Genomic DNA, 20,743 nt, shown 5'->3' on the forward strand with positions numbered 1-20,743 from the left:
ATGAATAATTTACCTTTTTATTCCATTCCACTTGTTGCATTTTTTTTTGTTTTAAATTACAAAATTCCTCCATCAGTCTACTTTGGTCCATGGCCACATAATATGTAACACAGCTTGTCACCGTGCTGCATTATGCAAACAGAATACACATTAACATCTTACCAGTGATTGTCTAAACTGACAGGGAGAGGAGGTATGTTGGGGGATACATTTCTATCAAAACAATAAAAAATACTATCTGTTATTTATCAATATTTGGGGAAAAGGACACAAAATTTTCTTGAGTTAGTTCCACATAAAACAAGTTTATGATAGGTTCTTTCTTGTCCATTCGATAGTAGAAGCCTCAAGGACAAATTGTAAGACAAACTGAACAGTGAGCAGGGAATTAGTGAGGAAAAGTATTGTGCAGTATTTGTTGATGGCTGGTAATATGCATGGATTGTGTTTGCATAGTTTGTATGACTCGAAAAACAAAACGAATGAACAAAAACAAAGGAGTACAGTACAAACATTTTAAATGCTGTAACAAAAAATGCAAACAATTCTTATTCAGATTATTTAATTTAGCACCACAGCAGCACTCTTTGGTTTAATTCCAGGGGTTTCAGACATATTAACAATCATGAAAATATACGACACAATCATCCAAAAATGCATCATGTAGTTTCATTTTTTGTTTATTTATATTTTAGGAAAACTGATTGTCTAGTAGCTTGTATCCAAATAGTTGGTTCTCTGGAGTTTATGCACCCCATGACGTGATCCGCAAATGGCTCCGGATCTTGGGCCTAGATCCAGAGCCATTTTCAAGTGACTACACAGTCTGGAAAAACTATTAATGCAAAGAAACACCCACCAGGGATGTGATTTGACCAAAGTGAAATTATCAGAAAATTTAGCCGGGGGTCTGGGAGCTCATGGGTTTTCCGTGTTTTTAAGTACTTTCAATGCACTCACATGACAAAGAAATAGACAAAACAACAGCATAAATTTTCAATGTATATTGAACTATCCCATATAAAATGGCAGTTTTAGTCAACTCAAAATCAGTCACATTCAAAAACATTGGACTGCCTTTGCTTTTAAAAACTATCACTGAGAATATCATCATATCTAACTAATGTGATTACTAAATTAACACATAAATAATGTTGAAGAGTTCAAATTTCATGAACAAATAATTGTATCATGACCAAATGAAAAGTAACTCATATTAGAGCATACCACAAATGTCTTTGTTATAGCAGAAGATGTTATCTGTCTGAGTCATGTGCATACACAATGAACTACTAAAAAAAAATAAAAAAATAAAAAAAAAAATCGGAATTTTTTTTTTGTAAAAAAAGCGGAATTCCGCGAATTAGCGGAAAAATCACATCCCTGACCCACATCCACCCCCCACCCCCCCATGGGTGCCAGCTGCATTGTCAAAGCCAAAAGGTAAGCAGACCTGCATAATGAAACACTAATTCATTTATATTTTAATTACATTTTACACGCTAAGTTTTTGCCCTCACTAATGATTCATTTTCCAAAAAATGTATCACTGATCGCTGTGTGTGTGTGTGCGGTGGGGGATGGGGGGTGTGTGGGGGGGGGGGTATTTAACCACCTCAAATTGCACAAAAGAAGGCACAAAGGTGAAAAACAACAACAACAACAACAACAAAAAAACACTGTCTCTGGGTTTTTAGGGGTGATTTTTCAGGGTCGTACCCTCTTTCCGTACTCAGCGGTTGCTCCGCATGGCCTCCTTGGCAGCCAGGATGAGGGGAGTCAGACTGGACAGAGGCTTGGCCAGCTTCAGGAAAGGATGCTGCGGACAAAAAACAGACACATGAAAAATTGCTACATTGGTTTATAAATAAATACATTAGCTATATATTATATGTTGTAAAATGGTAATTTTTTCAACAGTTACTTGTCACTTGTGGCCTCGTTAGCGCAGCAGGTAGCGCTCAATCCTCACACGTGGCATATGTTTTTTCTTTCATACTAACTTGTATATTGCCACTCTCGTATGATATGCAGTAGATGTAAGCTGTGACCATGTGGCCTAATGGATAAGGCGTCTGACTTCGGATCAGAAGATTGGGGGTTCGAGTCCCTTCATGGTTTAGCTTTAACGCTTAAAGATTTCCATCGTCACCGTCTACCAGAATGCTTTCATTCCAAAACCACTACTCAGTGAAGTGAAAAAGTTGCTTTCTGTTAATTGGCTGCCAATCTCAAAGTTTTGCACATCAATGTGCAAATTTCCTAATGCAGTTTGGTAGTGCATCTAAAGATCATGAGTTTGGTCCTCACACAGGGAAAATGTGATTAAATATATTTATAAGTTGGTAAATTTTGTGTTTTTCTTTTTGTTTTCACAAATCAATGCTACCTGTCAGTCCCCATGTGGGTATGCTATTTTTTTTTTTAAATTACTGACCATTATAAAGTGTTGAAAATGGCTTGCTCTCTAGTAGGATTCAATATTATTGGCCGAAGAAATTTGCCATTTTTTTCTCCCCCTGAAAAGTGATGGTTTGGAGATGCAAAGTTTCTGTCTGATGCTAAGTATTATGTTTAAAATTTGAATTTGGGGCTTTTATTTTGAAAATTGTGAGGATGGGAACGTTCACGTTCAATCGATCGAGATAGTTTGAAGGAGGGAATAATGTAGATTAGAATATATCTGAATGTGGGAATTGTATTGTGCAAAAATTTGGCATTTTATAGAAAAAAAATTGAAATGTTTGCAATGTGGAAATTCTTCAAATATTGAAAATAGTGCCCAAGGTGAACTGATTGGGCGGAACATTTTGAATTTGTATAATTTCCCATAGGATAGTGTTGAGCAATCACTGAAGGCCTTTGAGACATATGGATGTATATTAGCGGTACCTGCAGCAGTTCTCGGCCTGACCCTCTCTTCTCCACGTCCATCTCCAAGCATCGTGACAGGAAGGATCTGAAGACGGGGGACAGCTTCTCTGGACTCTGCAGCTCAGGCGTGCCATTGGTGGCGATTAAATACAACGCCTAAAAGAAAAAAAAAGAGCGAAAACGTGACTAACCTACATCAAATGTTTTCAGCCGCAAGAGTTCAATCACACATGGGCTGACTGCTCTCTTGCAAACACTTTATCAGAAAGCACCATCATTACATTAAAGTTGACCCCAGCTGGCTGGCCTGTTGAGAGCGAAAATCTGTGTTTAATTGATGTTCATTAAGATGCATTCAAAAAAAAAAAAAAGTTTTTCAAAAAACACCGATAAACATTCAATCAAGGTTTACCACGACAAATGGAGGGCAAAATTGATGGGTGGGGTGGGGGGTGGCTGAATAAGATCAGGAATATGCAAATTCGCGGGCCCCAAACCATGAATATGTGGCGGTCCATTGTAGTTACCCTGCAGCAAAAGCACAAGGATTTGTCATGTTATGTGCTCATATTTCATTGACTGCATGAGCAGTAATTGGTAAAAAAAATTTTTAATTGGGGACATTTGGAAAAATAATTTCATGTCCTGTATGAGGTTTGAACTCATGACCTTCAGATTATCAGTCTGAGATACTATCTACTGTGCTAACGAGGCAACATTAACAGGGGTGTAACTAGCGAAATTCCACAGGGGGCTCAAAACCCTGCAAAAAAAATAATAATCAAAAACCATACATAAAAAGCTTTGACGAGGTGTCCACTAGTAGTCATTTATTTCGGACAAGCAAATATGACCAAGGATTGAACTCACTCTGACTTCCGGGAATCAGAAGATTGAGGGTTCGAGTCCCTTCATGGTCAGCCAAAGGCTTGGGATGATGTTATTAATCAATGCGTTCATCCTCCGGTGACAGTATTAGCAAGTCTTATGAGATGACTTATACTACATTCAAATCAAACCTGAAGTTCGTGTTTCTGGCGATTCCATTCCATATATACAGGGATGTGATTTGACCAAAGTGAAATTATCTGAAAATTTAGCCGGGGGTCTGGGGGCCGCTGGCACCCAGCTAGGTCAAAGGTAAATTTTCAATGTATATTGAACTATCCCATATAAAATGGCAGTTTTAGTCAACTCAAAATCAGTCACATTCAAAAACATTGGACTGCCTTTGCTTTTAAAAACTATCACTGAGAATATCATCATATCTAACTAATGTGATTACTAAGTTAACACATAAATAATGTTGAAGAGTTCAAATTTCATGAACAAATAATTGTATCATGACCAAATGAAAAGTAACTCATATTAGAGCATACCACGAATGTCTTTGTTATACAGAAGATGTTATCTGTCGGAGTCATGTGCATACACAATGAACTACAAAAAAAATAAATAAAATAAAATAAATTAAAAAAAAATCGGATTTTTTTTTTTTTTGGGGGGGGGGGGGGGGGGGGGGATAAAATAAAACGGAATTCCGCGAATTAGCGGAAAAATCACATCCCTGTATATAGTCATAGGGTGTTGAGGATGATAACAATGGGCACTGAAAATCTGCATATTCCCTTTAGAAACTGGTTTGCATGAGTGGAATGCATCCCTCCATCGTGTCTCTGTGTGGCCATGTGGCCTAATGGATAAGGCGTCTGACTTCGGATCAGAAGATTGAGGGTTCGAGTCCCTTCATGGTCAACTATTTTTTGGGGGGGATGACATCTACTATCCATCGTACATTATTATACATACATAGGACCAGATAAGCTGGATTTAGAAGGGGCTCATATAGATTTCTAGTACACGCGTCTCTTAAAAATATTTTCTTCTTTGTATTATTCTAACTTCTTCTCATAAATAAAAAAACTTTTGTTTATGAAAAATACACACCTTTTGTTCTTTATTCTTGTAATACTATGACTTTCTTCACCCTTCACTCACCCTGAGAGGGTTCTCGTTGAGATACGGGGGCTCGCCCTCCACCATCTCGATGGCCATGATGCCCAGAGACCAAATGTCCACTTTGGGCCCATAGGCCTTCCTGGTGACCACCTCCGGAGCCATCCAGTACGGCGTGCCCACCATGGTGCTGCGCTTGCTCTGCTCGGGCGTGATCTGAGCGCAAAAGCCAAAGTCGGCTGCAACGGCAAACAAAAGACATAATTACTAAAAGGTTGAGATGGAGACTGTCTTAACTCTTTGACTGCCAAAAACGTTATATAACGTTTAGTAAAATCATATGGAGGAGTGCCAAAGACGTTAAAAGACGTTTTTTCAAAACAGAGGTGAAACTAACCATTTTCTATTGTTGATTACTGAAAAACGGAATAAGGTAGAAACAAACTTTTTTTTCTGATGAAAGATGAGAGTCCAATCTTTCATTTGGTAGTATGTGTGTTTCCATAGTCCAAACACATAATTTTCTGTGGACCTTGAAAGATCAGTCAAAAATTCTTAAATCGGCTGGCACCCACGGCATCCCTTTTCTGAAAACGTCTGGCAGCCAAAGAGTTAAAAAAATACACATATTCTTTTATTTATCAAAAAATAAAACTTTATTTTTGGAACATTGAGATTTGTTTCCCCTTGCAAATACAACCTGTTCTTGAAAAATATGCTTCATTCTCATATGCTGAAAAAAACCCTCCTTCAGAAAACTGGAAAGGAATTCTTACAATATTTACATTTTTCTTGAAAAAAAAAATCTGACTTTTTTCATTTGGTATTTTGACAATTTTTTCCCCTTCTAAAATATTCATATTCATGCTTACTGAGTTTGACTGATCCGTCCATTCCCAGGAGTACGTTGTCGCTCTTGATGTCTCGATGGATGACCTGATTGGCGTGAAGAAACTCCAGAGCCTGCAGGACCTGGATGCAAACACGAGAAACAAACAGTATGAACTCCAACAAGTGTGTTTTGCTTTTTCTTGGGCCTTTTCATGCTTTGTGTGACAGCATTGGTCTCTAGTGAGGACAGAAGAAACAAGCCATATCATGGTCCAGATAGGAAATGGTAAACCCTACACCTGTCCTGAAACTAGGGGTGTCAGGTGATTACAATTTTTAAACGTAATTAATCGTGTGACTTCAATAGTTCACTCATGATTAAGTGCAAATTTGATGTCTGTTCCAAATGTACAATAAAATGTACAATTTTTTTTTCTGTCTTCATACTCTTGTTAACATAAAAGCGGGAACATTTTTAGTAATTTCATGATAATCCATAAAATTTAGTTAAAATTAAAAACATGTACTGTACTGTAAAAAAACGAGTGTGATATTGATTTGTGTTGGTCATTTTTCAGCTACTAGATGGCATAATTGCATTTGTAAGACTGAGACAGCTCAGTGCATTTTCCTTTTTATATTAAGAGCTATCTAATCTTGCATGCATTATTATTAAATTTATTACTGCAAAATTTTGACGCGGACGTGCCTGCTGCGTTGCGACTGGAATTCCCCCAGTACAGCCTTTTCATTAATCATGTGTTAACTCTTTGACTGCCAAGCGTTTTCAGAAAAGGGATGCTGTGGGTGCCAGCTGATTTAAGCATTTTGACTGATCTTTCAAGGTCCACAGAAAATCTTGTGTTTGGACTATGGAAACACACATACTACCAAATGAAAGATTGAACTATCATCTTTAATCAGGATTCCGTTTTTCAGTAATCAACAATAGAAAATGGTTAGTTTATACTAAGTCATTATACTAACTAGATCTGCTTGATACTTTCAGCACAGCTGGCTAAGTTTTTCCTCCACCCGTTTCCCCAAAAAAACAAAAAAAACATAGTGAACGTCTTTTAACGTCTTTGGCAGCCCTCCTTAGGATTTTACTAAACGTTATTAAACGTTTTTGGCAGTCAAAGAGTTAAAAAAAAAAAAGTGTGGCGTTACAGGGACTTTAAATTAACTCAAAATTAATGCACTCATTTTGATACCCCTGCCTGAAACCCAAACTTGAACCATAAACCAGGCTTGAAACACCAATTTAAAACCCTATCCTAGGACTGAAGCCCTAAATTGAAACCACAACCCAGACATCACGCCTTAATTTGCAAGTTAGAAATGTTAAAATGTGACTTAACTCTTTGACTGCCAAAAACGTTAAATAACGTTTAGTAAAATCCTATGGAGGAGTGCCAAAGACGTTAAAAGACGTTTTTTTAAAACAGAGGTGAAACTAACCATTTTCTATTGTTGATTACTGAAAAACGGAATAAGGTAGGAACAAACTTTTTTTTTCTGATGAAAGATGAGAGTCCAATCTTTCATTTGGTAGTATGTGTGTTTCCGTAGTCCAAACACAACCTTTTCTGTGGACCTTGAAAGATCAGTCAAAATGCTTAAATCGGCTGGCACTGGCGACATCCCGTTTCTGAAAACGTCTGGCAGTCAAAGAGTTAAAAAGATGGCCTGCACACAGAATAAGTGTTCCTAACAACAAGCATGTGACCACCGTGTGTTTTAACAACGCCTGCCAGAGCGTTTCCATGACGACACGCTGCGGTTACAAAGAAAAGAATCTCCAGCATATTTTCCATCTTGCGTCGTGGTTCAGGAGTGGAAGCGGACCCGAAGTGAAATGATTGTTGCCGGTGCGAACCTCTCTGCAGACTGCTGCGATCTGGGCCTCGTCCATGCACGTCTCTGTCACCACGTCGGTCAGAGAGCCGCCCGCCAGGTACTCCATCACCACGAAAAGTTCCTCGCCAACCAGGAAACTACAACACCAAATGCATATGTCTGAAGCACTCATTCAAACACTGGCACAGCCAAATTTGCATATGACATTGATAAATCAGATCAGTGGCTGGCGGTAAAACGTTGTGTCGTTGTTGACTCGGGACAATATTTACTTCCGTGAACACCGCAACGTGACGTCGTTGTTTTGGGCGTACGTCACTCGACGTGTGCTGTTTGCGTCACATCACGGGCGCGTTGCGTTCACATTAGATGTCGCATTTGTTTTTTTTAACTCTTTGACTGCCAAAAACGTTAAATAACGTTTAGTAAAATCCTACAGAGGAGTGCCAAAGACGTTAAAAGACGTTTGTTTCAAAACAGAGGTGAAACTAACCATTTTCTATTGTTGATTACTGAAAAACGGAATAAGGTAGAAACAAACTTTTTTTTCTGATGAAAGATGAGAGTCCAATCTTTCATTTGGTAGTATGTGTGTTTCCATAGTCCAAACACATAATTTTCTGTGGACCTTGAAAGATCAGTCAAAATGCTTAAATCGGCTGGCACCCACGGCATCTCTTTTCTGAAAACGTCTGGCAGTCAAAGAGTTAATGTGAATGGTACTTAAAATGATCGGATTTAACAAAAAATACGAATTGGGCATCACGCCCTGCACGGTGTGAACGTAGCCTAAGATTTGACATCGGCGCTCAAAGGGGGTGTTGCCTGGAGAGGGTTGGGCGTGGTCTGGCTGTGATTGACAGCAGCAACTCACTAAGAAGCTGTTTGAGGAGGCGTGTACGTAATACGTTATCGTCTCATGTAATGAGAGGACAAACAGCCAAATTGTGTTTATCTCAGTGTTTACACCTTAAAGCTACTGAACGTAGAATATTCCATTTCGAATCGCTACTGCCACCTGCTGTTGAAAAATGAAACTGCACGAAGAACGATATCTTCACATACACACCACGCACATTACGTCACATCCGCAGACAGGGCGCAGGAAATTCTAACCCAAATCCAGTCTGAATTATTAACTATTGGCCAGAGGCTTGCAGGAGTACCCATTGTGAACAGCTAAAGTGTTAATCTACTAATTAAAAGGCATTTCACTCATAAATGGTCAAATAAAAAGCTTATTGTAAAGTTATTTTGGGGAAAAAAGTTCTATATTGCAGCTTTAAGATGGCACCAAACACACGGTTTTTTTTTGCCCCAAATTCAAGATGTACTAAAATGTCAAAATAATGACCAGGGCATGTAGACCCTGAAACCCTAATCCTGATACAAAATTTTGACACCATAATCAAGGTTTGAAACCATAATTTGAAACCCCAAATATTTGCTAAATCCAGATTTGACATCAGAATTTAAAACATTACTCTTGGGTGCCTAAATCCACGTTGGTTAGTTAGTGTTTTTTTTCTTCTTCTCGTACCTGTCTACAAAGTTGACGATGTTTGGATTCTTCATCTCCTTCATGACCAGGATCTCGTTGATGATGAGTTCTTTCTTGGGCTGCTTCTGCAAGTTGATCTGCTTGATAGCCACCTTCAGAGCAAGTACAACATAGTTCAATACACAGAAAATAATGCAAATATATAACATCGCTGTCAAAGGAGAAACCCAAATATGAATGTTCAAATGTGGTCTTTTTTTTTTTTTTTTTTTTTTTTACAGTTCGATACCATTGCTTGTCCCCATTTCATGTGATCTTTACGCAATATTAACCCATTTAAAGTGCAGAAAATAGCTTGTGGCATTAACTCTTTTGACTGCTTGAATAGTCTGAGCTTCCTCATTCTGCGGGAGCCATGCAGCATTATGTTGCCTCAAGAATTAAAGTCTGGATGTTTTTTTTTTTGTTTTTTTTAGACAGTAATGAGTGAAAATAGTTAGGTTAGGTTAAATGTATTGCTGCCATGCTTACTTCCACTTATTACACTTCTTAATCAGCTCATTGTTTTATTCAATGCAAAACTCATGGCTCTAATATCATTGAGAATGTTTTTGGGAAGATCATGTAATAACAGTCGTATGCTTTTGTGAATTTTAGATTCTTTTTGTCTGGTACGCAACGATGGTTGATAGGAATACAGTGGAACCTTGGTTGTTGTGATTAGTCCGTTCCAAAAATTCTGACTAAAACCAAAGCAACAGCCCCATAAAAATGAATGTAAATCCAATTAATCTGTTCCAGACACACAAAATTTAACAAAAAAAGTATTTTAGAGAATAACTTGAGTTTAACATAAAGCAGACAATGTGCAGTAAATTTAATGACTAATGGATGGATACGTGGATAAATGGATTGATGGAAAACACAAAATAAAGTTGCCCGTGGAATGCTTTGTGTGGTCACTTGTTTCGAGGAAATTATTGTCTGAGTCCCGCGGGCAAACAAATGAGTTCTGTACGCACGATTGTCAAACGGACAAAAACCTTAGATGTATGTAAATTGAGACAAAATTTAGGCAAAACGCATTGCTGAAAATCGAAAACAAAGGTTCCACTGCATAAGCCAACTTGAACAATGCTGTGTTTGGTAACTCAAGGAAGATGATGTTTTTTTTGGAATTTCTGAAAAGAGTCATTTTGGCGATGTGAGGATTCCGCATGACAGCGCCAATTTATAAATCATTATACTGCATTGCATCAATGTAAACAGCATACCTCCTGCCCCGTAGCAACATCTATGGCCGTGTAGACGGTGCCAGATGCCCTGTAAGTGCAAAAACCCAAAGCAACAGGAGGTTTTAATGGTCAACAGTGATTAAAACATACTGCTTTTGAAACCCTCATTTGAAACCGAATGTCAAACTGTAGCCTAGTCTTGAAATCCTGATTAAACCCCAATACACGCATGAAACTCCAATCTGAAATCCAAACCCTTCATTTCAACCTACACCCCATCTTGAAACCCTAATTTGTATCCCTAAACTGTGCCTGAACCCCCAATCCTGTCTTGAAACCCAAGTTTAACACCCCAAACATGGCTTGAAATCCAAACTTGAAACCTGAACGCTTGCTTGAAACCCTAATTTGAAACAATTGCCTTTAAATGACGCCATCATTTCAAAAAAAAAAAACTAATTTAAATCCCTAACCTGTGCTTGAAACCCCAATCCAGGCTTGAGACTTCAATTTAAAACCGTAGCTGTCATTTAAAGCCCTTGTTGTAACTGTAGGCCTAATTTGAAATCCATACCTAGGATTTAGACCGTTATTTGAAACCCCTACTATCATAAGACAAAACCCGAATTTGAATCCTAATACTGTTTGGGAATCCTAATTTGAAGCCCTAACATGTTACTTTAGATTAGGGCCTAACCTTCTTTGAGACTTAACCCTTTCTTGAAATGTTAACTCAGGATAACAAAGTTACTTCAAATCCTAAAACAGACTTGAAAGTCCAATTGAAAACCCTGATCTTGAAACCTTAATTTGAAAATCGAACAAAAGAGACACCCAAATTTGAAGCTGTAATTTGGCACCTCTAGTTTTGCGTTAATCCTTAATCCAGGTTTAAAAACCTTTACTCTTTGCTTGAAACCCCGATCAAGGACGCCGAACTCAAGGTTAGTTCCACATTTTCTCCAAAAAGTCTTCTTCTCACCCTTGCCCGATCTTCTCATATCGGGTGTATTTCTTCTTGGGATCTCCGATGCTAACGATAGTTCCTAAAGCGCAACAAACAATAAACATAATCAGTGTCTTTGTGTTTTTTGTTTGGCATCCTTTCAACACCGCCCAGGCTGTCTTACTGAGTTTCTCCATGATCTCCTCATCGGTCATCTTGCCTCCTTTCTTCCTCTGCCTGTCGGCCGCCTTGGAGGCAAGGTCGCCCTCTGGAGGCGGGAGCGGGTCGATCACCGACCGTGTGTAAACCTGAAAGATGACCAAGGACAAGGACGTTCATACTCTGTTTATTAATTTTATGCAAGCACACTATAATCCAACTTTTCGGACAACTCACCGATTTAGTGTGTTCCGGCCGGGGCGCCACGACGGGCGGCGGCGCGTCGTCATCATCGTCGTCGTCGCCGTCTTTCCCGCTCGGGGAGGAGGTGGTCGTTCCCTGCTTAATCTACGGAGAAGGAGTAGAAGTGCGTTAAGCAAGCGACAAGCGTATTTGAACCTGACAGACGGGGACAAACTCACCGACGACGAATCTTTATCTGCGTGGATGGGAAGAGGCAAACAAATTAAGATTTTTGGTTGCAAATGTGTGACGTTGTAGAGGAAAGTGAGGAGACTGACCTGAGGCTGAGAAGCTGAGGTACTTCTGCTTCCCGCTGGTGGAGTCGTAGAACTTGAGGATGTCCAAGACTGCCTGGGGATTCTGCTTCTGTTCAGATTTGCTGATGTTGGAGGTTTGGAGAAGACGGGCCCATTGCTCCGGCATGCCCTGGAGATCAGAGATTACGGACTTCTGTCATTGAGGCTTGGGACTCGAGTTGACTTCAGTTACCGATTTGACAAATCACACTTGAGATTTGATTTCAACCCTAAACCTAGCTTGAAACTCTGACTCTGTTTGTGAAACCCTAACCAAAGATTAAAAAGTCCTACCTTGCCTGATTCTAAAGACCCAATTTGAGACCCTAATCCTAGTGTGAAACCATATTTTAAAACCCTAACAATACTTTTAAACTCAGACTTCTGCTTGAAACCCTAACCCAGGGGTCAGCAACCTTTACTGCCAAATTAGGCCAAATAAATAACATAACAATCTGTCTGGAGCCAGAAAACCTTTGAATATAGTGATAAACAAAACAGCATGAACATATTATGATCATTTTTAGCCTCTTTTCTTCTTTTTTTGGACATTTTATGGCTATTTGTTTTGACATTTTTTTCCTGCCTTTTCTGCTATCAATTTTCTGACATTTTTGTCAATTTTGTGGTAATTTGGGGGATTTCTTCTTTTATTTTTTGACATTTTATGGTTACTTTTTCTTTTCAGACTTTTTAAAATAAAATTTCTGACTTTTTGGGGCAATTTTGCATACATTATGTGATGATTTTTGGGGATTTGTTTTTTTTTTGTTGACATTTTATAGTTACTTTTTGAATGTTTTGTTTCTATAAAAAAAACTAAAAAACTTTTTGGGCAATTCCAAAGACATTTTATGGTAATTTTCTGCCTTTCTTTTGTTTTTGGACATTTTATGGTTACTTTTTAAATAATAATTTTCTAACTTTTTTGGCAATTTTGTGAACATTATAGCCTATGGTAATTTTCTGCTCTTTAAAAAACAACAACATTCATGATCACTTTTTGGACATTTTTAGGTATTTGAAAAAATATTATTTTATTATAATTATATTTTTAATCTAAATCTTTAATTTGTTCAAAGAATATTTTATCAAATTTTTTTTTAATAAATATGTAAAAAAAAAAAAAATCGACACTTTTTTTTTAGAGCGCCACATGGAGCCACTGAAGAGGGACTAAAGAGCCATACGTGGCTCGAGAGCTGCAGGTTGCAGACCCATCGCCTAACCCCTAATATGCTCCAATCTCAAATGTTGATGCTGTCCCTCACCGTGAACTCTCCAGTGACGGCGTCAAAGCCCACATGGATGGTGTGTTCAAAGTCCGACGGCGAGGAGATCTCCGGCCTGTCCTTGTCCCGGTCCTTCTTCCTACCTCCTGCAAGGCAACATTGACATGTAAGCTTTGTAATTGACTCTATAGTACGTGCGCGTTTGTGTGAGTGTGTGTCACCTTTCTCTGAGGCAAACATAGACATAATCTTGTTTATGGACTTGCGTTCCTCCGGCACGGACGGAAGCGGCCGAGAGCTGTGATTAGTCGACTGGGGGTCCTTGGCTCCTCCTCCTTGGCTACTCATCCTGACAGGGGGGGCGGGGGGCTTGTCCTCGCACAATCCGCTGTCGCACATCTACACACACTTGAACTGGAGAGACAAACACGGTTTACGACAGGTTTTTAATGTAATTGTGCACACAAAGAGATGTGGAACCTGAACCGCTAACTGGGCACACCCAGGATTGCGTCAGCATTTACTCAGCAATGTGTTTTGTCAAATCTGAATTGTGCTGGCTGACTTTGTGAGTTTAAATTTGACAAATCATCATTCCGCAATACAATATTGGAGCTTGTGAATGATCTATGGGCTGACTTGGAGTCAGTCACAAGAAGGAGTCATGTCATATCGCCTATGACAAAACTCCCTCCAACTATGTTTTTTCCTTGTGCTGGGTCCTTTGTTTTCAACACATTGAAAAAAAAATAGTAATTTGTTGAATTTGTAGCATTAGGCAGCCCCACTGGTCTAAATACGGTATATTCTGGTTAATATTGCATTAGTGTAATATGAGTTAAGCAGCAAAATCCAGCAGTTTTTAATCAATATCAGAAGGCGGCCATTTTTCCACTTGCTGTCGAGTGAAAATGACATCACTGTTGCTCAGGTCTCAGGTAACAAACAATCATAGCTCAGCTTCAGAAAACAGGTGAGCTGTGATTGGTCGCTGCATGAGCCCTGAGCAACTGTGATGTCATCTTCCGTCGACAGCAAGTGGCAAAATGGCCACTCTCTGAGATGGACAAAAACGTCAGAATTTTGCTTCATAACTCATATTCCACAAATGTAATATTAATTCGAATGTCACATATAACATATTATGGTCAAGAAATGTTTAAGGTTGACTTCCTCTTTAACAGGTCAAGTTACATTGAAACATAGGAATTATTTGACAGCAGCTTTGCAATTCTTGCATCCATTTGAACTGCACTACCAAATGCGCAAAACTCTTTAAAATACAGGTCGCCACGCCACCACTTTAACACCTGTTGCCAACAGTGTGCGCAATCTGTTAGATTGAGCAAACATGCAATTTGGTGTCTGCTATTTGGGATCTTAGTAAATCAGGCCCGTAGGCTGCTACAAAGAAAGGTTATAGGGAAGTTGTACTCGCTCTCATTCACTTGAATGAGGAAGGAAAGACAACTGTCTAGCATTCTAGCAGTGTCTGGGAGTAAATTTTGAAAAACAAACATAAAAACAGTTGGCCGGATGCACGACAACAAGTTTTGTAATGATGGCACGCAGCAATGACCACATGAAGTGTTTCCTCTTTCTTGCTGAGAAACACTGGCCCGATTTAAGACAGCTTTTTACACATTTAGCAATCTGTGTTGAAGGTACTGAGTGAGCTACTAGTATTGGTAAAAAAACAACTCTAACTGAGTTGCGGGTGAAGAAGAATAAATTTATTTGTCCTCTTTGCGTGTTCCAAAAATATGAAGACAGATTTAATGTAAGAAAAAACACCTTTGCAAAAATGATTTCATAAAAAACAGAGATCTCTGGACATCGTAACAGACTCCAATTCATCACTTAACAGGTGGAATTTCAGAGTGCCGAATGTGTCTCTTCCGCGGGGAAGATGGCTTCTTATAGTTAAACAGACCGCCTCTCTTTCATTTCTAGACAAAACATACTCTCTGGGTACTTTTCCGTGAGCGATGGCGCAAACAGAGTCAGGGGTGTGTGTTCGAAGCAGATTCTGTTCTCAAGGACCAAATGTGTGTTTTCGCACAGAACACTGTTCAACACTATCTCACATCTATAAAACATTTCAACATGGTTAATATAAAGAATTAAAATGTTAATAATGTATAACAATGGTTAATATATGAAATAAAGAATTTAAATGTTAATAATATCTAACACGGGAAACACCCGTAATGCCCTGTATGAGGATTGAACTCATGACCTTGAGATTATGAGACTAGTGAAAGCTCGAAGTCTCAATTCTACACCAGTATCAGCTCAGTCACTTTTCTGGCACCAATGAAATTTGATCAAAAAACATTCATGAACGTAGCCTTTTTCTGATTGCTAATCATGCCCAAAGAAGACATTTCCTGAGAACACTGGCCAATTTAAGAAGACAGCTTTCCACGCATAGTGTGTTGAACTCATGACCTTCAGATTACGAGACTGATGCGCTACCTACTGCGCTAACGAGAGCATCGGATAAAGTGAAGAGTTTTGCTTTGTATAAGAGTACAAACGTATCTATTCTCTCCCCACCATTTTGCCACCGTGTGGCCTAATGGCTAAGGCGACTGACTTCAGATCAGAAGATTGAGACTTCGAGTCCCTTCGTGGTCAACTGAAGACATATTGGATGTTGAGGAAGCAGCCAATCCTGCTACCCTTGATTTTTACAAACTTTTTTGAGATGACTTCATTCTTTCAGACTTGCTTTTGGCGACGCCATTCCATGTAGTCAACATGGGGTGACGCAGATGATGCTAATCACTTGCCAGACTATGCGACACTGATTTGAGGTACTAATCTAGAACAATAGAGACGAAAATGATTATCGAGATATCTAATGAGTGACTTTTCCTGCTACAACGATGCCTATTTTATATATTTTTTAAAACATACATAAAAATAGCTGAGTGAATGCATGCTTACACGCTGTCGAAAAGCCGACTTTTTCCAGGCCAATATAAAACAGCTTTTCACACACTGATCATACAGTGTTAAAGATACCGACGTAGCAGGCGGACTGAAAAACGGACTGAATCAGCCATGAATGTCTTTGTGTATCCTTTTCTTCAACTCATTTTAGCTAAAGAGGTTCGGGGAAAAGACAACCTTGCCCCGTACGAGGATCGAACTCATGACCTTCAGATTATTAGGCTGACGCGCTACCTACTGCGCTAACAAGACTACAGAACAAGCATGAAAAATGACTGAAAGTCGGGAGGGCTCAATTCAAGTTTGGGGCCCTCAAAACCTGCTAAAAAATGATGAAAAACCTTGCATGTAGAATGATTTGACGCATTTTGACAAGTTGTCGAAAAGTTGACTGTTTGGACTGCAAATAGGACATTTCACGAGAACACCGGCCAAATTAAAGACAGCTTTGCACGCAATCACGACTGCGATGAAGGAAAAGCCAAGAACGGACTGAATTGGCTATGAACGTGTTCACATCCAATTTGCTGAAATCCATTTTAACTGAAGAGGTTTGGGAAAAGACAGCGATGCCCCGTATGAGGATCGAACTCATGACCTTCAGATTATGAGACTGACGCGCTACCTACTGCGCTAACGAGGCCATATGACAGATGGAAGTGACAAGTGAAAGGCGGGATGTCTCAATTCTTAAACTTCAAAATAACCAGCGACGACGTCATCAGCGACTAGTCGACATTGACGCAATTTTCATCACATTAGTGTCGACATAAAAAAAAAAAAAACTTGAAACGACTAGCACATGAGTTTTATAGAAATGAGAGGCTCCTCATGCAGCTACATGTCTTCAACCACAAAGAAAAACCAACAAACCCACAAGAGAGGCAGAACGAGAAGCGCTTTCAGAGACTCAAAATGTGGCCTTTTCCTCCCTGTGACATCACAAACCGGAAATGTTTTGTGATTTGGGACAACAACAAAAAAAAGAAACAAAAACCCAAACAGAAGAAAACCACTTTGGCAGGATTTTCCAAGAAGGCCCTTAATAACATTTCGACCATCGGATAATCCAAAACAGATATACCACAACCACTCCGCAGATATCATTCACCTCCTCTTTGACAATAACGACCAGTCACTCACCTTCTGATGACTCTTCTGCGTCTTACAGAAGACCTAAAGAACAGTGTTAGTTCCACGTCCCTCTCTCCTCACTGCTTTTACCTACCACTAAGCGTCCTGTCTCGTGCACCCAGCCCCCCCTGCCTTAACACTTTCTGCAAGGCAGGTCTGAGCTAGCTGCCTCATTCCACAGCGGCTGTACAGTGGACAAGTGTATTCTTGCCTGGGCCTGGATGGAATTCCATAGCTAGCAAGCGCACAGAAATAGCCATTCCCTATTACCGGATGAGTTGAGTAGGGCCCGACCCCCAGAGAATAAATTTCCAATAACCGATTAATTGGTTAAAAATATATAAAAAAAACACATAATGAACAAAATTACTTTATGCTTACAATAAATAAATATAGACAGAACATTTCATTGTTTTACTCATTGTTTTTACAACAGAGATGAATCATCCATCCAACCATCCATTTTCTTAACCGCTTAGTCTCCTCACAAGGGTCGTGAGGGGGGCGCTGTCTTCGGGCAGTAGGCGGGGTATACCCTAAACTGGTTGCCAGCCAACCCAGGGAGAGATAAATTGGCAAAAAATAAATAATTTTTTGGGGGTGGGGTGATGTTTGTAGCAAGCAAGTGAACCATGAATTAATATGAAAGGGGGTTTATCAACCTCGATTAGTCAGTAGCTTACTAAATAAACACTTGCAGTCAGGACTGGACTGGCACAAGTAATCGGCTCTGGCATTTTGACTCACGCTCACTAGCCCAGCCCGATTCCTGACCACCCTTGGCTACCACATAGCTCTACTGCTGATGTTCATTGGTTCAGTTTGCTCTCTATATTGTACATAACTATTAATTAATTAATAGCATCACATCTGCCACAAAAGACACCGGCCTACAGGGCATCTACCCTATATGCCAGATGGCTAGTCCAGCCCTAGTAAGTCATAAATCAGTTTACAATAATAATTCAAACAAATCTGTTGCTAGCACTTCAGCTTTTCATGTTTCATATGTTCATGAACTTACAGTATTATGGACACTATATAAGTGAATAAAATATATGCCGCCATAGCAGTACACAGAAATACAGCCTACTAACTGACTGAAATGACTTTTCCCCCCCCCCATAATTGTAATCTTTTCAATTTGAAAATGGCATTCTACACTATGATGTAATTTGAATTTGATTCATTGTTCAGCCCTAATTTTTGACTATTTCTCAGCGCAATACACATTCATTTCACACACAAAACACCAAGCTGTTTACAGGAAGTCTCTTTTGTTGGGCTTCTATAAAAGGAAATGGTGTGGAGGACTTCCTGGACGGAGCGATGACGCCCGCGCGCTCGCATCCAACGCTAACTGAAAGACAAAACCCACTTACACAAAACGACTCGACTCCTGTGACCGCTCAGGTCACAACTCAAGTGTAAACACTGCGCCAGGCCGCACACCTCCGCATCCTGTTATTCAGCCGCACGACACTGCCAAAGCCGGCAGTTTTATTGTATTTTTCCTTGTCGCTGGTCTGTTTAAACAGAGGCGGGAAAATGCAGGGTGGTACGGCTCTGATGCGGACAAGTGCATGACCTCTGTATGAAAGAGGCTGCTTGGATAAGTCTGAAAAGACTCAGCTATCTATTCTTGGGGCGTCCAGTACATAAAGTGCTAGTGGAAAGCAAGCCTTCACGATCAGTACAGTACTGAAATAGCAAAGTAAAAGGAGTTGAGTAGTGAAATGTTAATCGACAGCTTAGGAGGAAAAATTACATGATTAAGTTATTTTCAATAATATGGTCATGGAGTGACCCACAAGTGACCGACCAGGGACCTGTACCTTTAAGGGAGTGGAAATTTGATGTTCCTTGATTCAAAGGGAGGATCAAAGTGTTCAAAGAGTTGAAGGTTAGAAGCTTGTTGCTTGCTATGAAAACTTGCTATAAAAAACAATTAGTTTTGTGTGGAGAGTAAAAGAGACATGACTTGCCTTTGTCTTCTCATCTCATCATTTACTACAATACATCATAAAGGAAAATGGTTTCTCTCAGTGCGATCACATTTTACGGGAAGATGAAAAGTAAGTGTTTACATTTTATTGAGCTAATTTAAGAACACATTAAAATGTCTGAATTATTGTAGTACTGTATTTGAGCTGAGTATTTAAATATTTTGTTGTTTTTAAATCCTCTATAGTGGATATGTGTACCTAGTTCTTTTTTTTCTGCAAATTGATATTCCTCTTGACCAAAGTAAGACCAGGAAAAATTGTGCATTGACGAGCAAATGGTTTAATTTACCGGCCAATGACCAGCGTGCCAGTATGTACCAGGCAAACCAAACACAACTGAATTGAAGGTATATCTTGGCTGCACTAGCTGGTCTAGGCTTGGGTGAGGGGTGTACTCACTTTTGTAAGATACTGAACATAGTAATAGTAATATTACAAACATACATATCCTCCTGGCTGCCATGAAAAAAAATTGTCCAATCAAATTTATTAACTCATTCTGCCTCCTCTAACTCTCTGACGGTAGTTTTACCTTTGTGGACCATAAGATGGATGTGTGGAGAATCAAAGTTGTTGAACTTCTCAATTCTCAATTCTCATTTCAGTAATTTTTTGGTACGCCCCACTCAGGAGGAAGAATATATTTTGTCAACCCCAACTCTCCACCGCAACTATAAATAGCATCATCATCAAAATTGTTTTAAGTGCACCTTTGCATTGAAACTAATACTCCTTGTGCACTCTCTGACAATGAGAGCACCACTGCCACCTACTGTAGTGGATGTGCAATTACACGTTATTCTAGTATGGCAAAAAACAACAAAAACATGTTCCCAGGGATCACACGCACTCTCCTATTTGAGCAGGGCGGCTCTCAAAAAAAAAACCTTTGGGAGCAATTACTGTGAAATGTGCTACTTCGCTGTCATGTCTGCTTCAGAAATATAATAAAAATTGGTCCACCTTGTTGGACTTCAGTCCTTATTTCCCCATAAAAAAAGTACCAAATTAGTATTACAGAAATGTTATGGTCGTGCTGGTACAAATGGACAAACTTGATGAATTCTGTGCCCATATACTTGTTCGTATAGATACATTTATGAGTATTGACAATTCCGAGCTTATGTCACAAGTAAAAATGGCGGTCAACTCGCTGAAATGAAGCTCTCCGCTCATTAAAAAGCATTGGATTTTGGATTGCTGTAATTTGATTTGTGATGATTATTTTGATTTTAAAATGTGATGATATGTTGTTTGACTAACATAACAATCTGCCTGGTTTGCATGCTAGTCACAGGCAAAGCAACGCCACACAGGCGAAAGCAATATAGTATGCCGAGCCCGTTTGTTTTCACAGTGTAAAGGAAGAATTTGCATTGCGGAAATAGCAGAAATGCCCGGATGTTTAGGATTGTAACAGACATAAATGCTGTCAATCCAATCAGAAGGAATGCTTCAAAAGTAACAGACGACATTCCCTGTTTCAGTGTCGGTCACCATAACTAAGCGACT

At 39.4% G+C, this 20,743-nt stretch overlaps 2 protein-coding genes and 4 non-coding genes across 14 annotated transcripts in view; 3 read left to right on the forward strand and 3 right to left on the reverse strand.

The window, feature by feature from the left end:
• The window catches only part of LOC144049014 (serine/threonine-protein kinase PAK 2-like), a 21,140-nt gene continuing 397 nt past the window's right edge, over nucleotides 1–20,743 (reverse strand). The window contains exons 2-15 of one of the 7 annotated variants that reach the window (XM_077561621.1): nucleotides 13,355–13,547; nucleotides 13,173–13,279; nucleotides 11,884–12,031; nucleotides 11,785–11,801; nucleotides 11,600–11,710; nucleotides 11,388–11,511; nucleotides 11,240–11,303; nucleotides 10,297–10,345; nucleotides 9,062–9,174; nucleotides 7,541–7,658; nucleotides 5,703–5,802; nucleotides 4,873–5,069; nucleotides 2,893–3,030; nucleotides 1–1,819 (exon numbers count right to left, since the gene is read on the reverse strand). In XM_077561621.1, the coding sequence (XP_077417747.1) occupies nucleotides 1,733–1,819; nucleotides 2,893–3,030; nucleotides 4,873–5,069; nucleotides 5,703–5,802; nucleotides 7,541–7,658; nucleotides 9,062–9,174; nucleotides 10,297–10,345; nucleotides 11,240–11,303; nucleotides 11,388–11,511; nucleotides 11,600–11,710; nucleotides 11,785–11,801; nucleotides 11,884–12,031; nucleotides 13,173–13,279; nucleotides 13,355–13,532 (1,551 nt within the window). In that variant the 5' untranslated portion in view covers nucleotides 13,533–13,547 and the 3' untranslated portion in view covers nucleotides 1–1,732. Of the gene's footprint in view, nucleotides 1,820–2,892; nucleotides 3,031–4,872; nucleotides 5,070–5,702; nucleotides 5,803–7,540; nucleotides 7,659–9,061; nucleotides 9,175–10,296; nucleotides 10,346–11,239; nucleotides 11,512–11,599; nucleotides 11,711–11,784; nucleotides 11,802–11,883; nucleotides 12,032–13,172; nucleotides 13,548–17,234; nucleotides 17,667–18,607; nucleotides 19,581–19,763; nucleotides 20,363–20,743 lie in introns of those variants that run through there. The other 6 variants (XM_077561603.1, XM_077561612.1, XM_077561586.1 and 3 more) reach the window with 6 other exon arrangements.
• On the forward strand, nucleotides 2,049–2,121 carry trnar-ucg (transfer RNA arginine (anticodon UCG)). The gene has a single exon. It is a non-coding gene; the product is annotated as a tRNA-Arg (tRNA).
• Nucleotides 4,557–4,629, forward strand: trnar-ucg (transfer RNA arginine (anticodon UCG)). Its single transcript has one exon. It is a non-coding gene; the product is annotated as a tRNA-Arg (tRNA).
• On the reverse strand, nucleotides 16,271–16,343 carry trnai-aau (transfer RNA isoleucine (anticodon AAU)). The gene has a single exon. It is a non-coding gene; the product is annotated as a tRNA-Ile (tRNA).
• trnam-cau (transfer RNA methionine (anticodon CAU)) lies at nucleotides 16,662–16,734 on the reverse strand. The gene has a single exon. It is a non-coding gene; the product is annotated as a tRNA-Met (tRNA).
• Nucleotides 19,174–20,743, forward strand: part of hltf (helicase-like transcription factor) — a 22,323-nt gene continuing 20,753 nt past the window's right edge. For all 3 annotated transcript variants that reach the window (XM_077561494.1, XM_077561528.1, XM_077561502.1), the window contains exon 1: nucleotides 19,174–19,300. In XM_077561494.1, coding sequence (XP_077417620.1) covers nucleotides 19,258–19,300 — 43 coding nt within the window. In that variant the 5' untranslated portion in view covers nucleotides 19,174–19,257. The remainder of the gene's footprint in view (nucleotides 19,301–20,743) is intronic.

Source organism: Vanacampus margaritifer, chromosome 1 (genome assembly GCF_051991255.1).
Source record: "Vanacampus margaritifer isolate UIUO_Vmar chromosome 1, RoL_Vmar_1.0, whole genome shotgun sequence".
Taxonomy (NCBI): Eukaryota; Metazoa; Chordata; class Actinopteri; order Syngnathiformes; family Syngnathidae; genus Vanacampus; species Vanacampus margaritifer.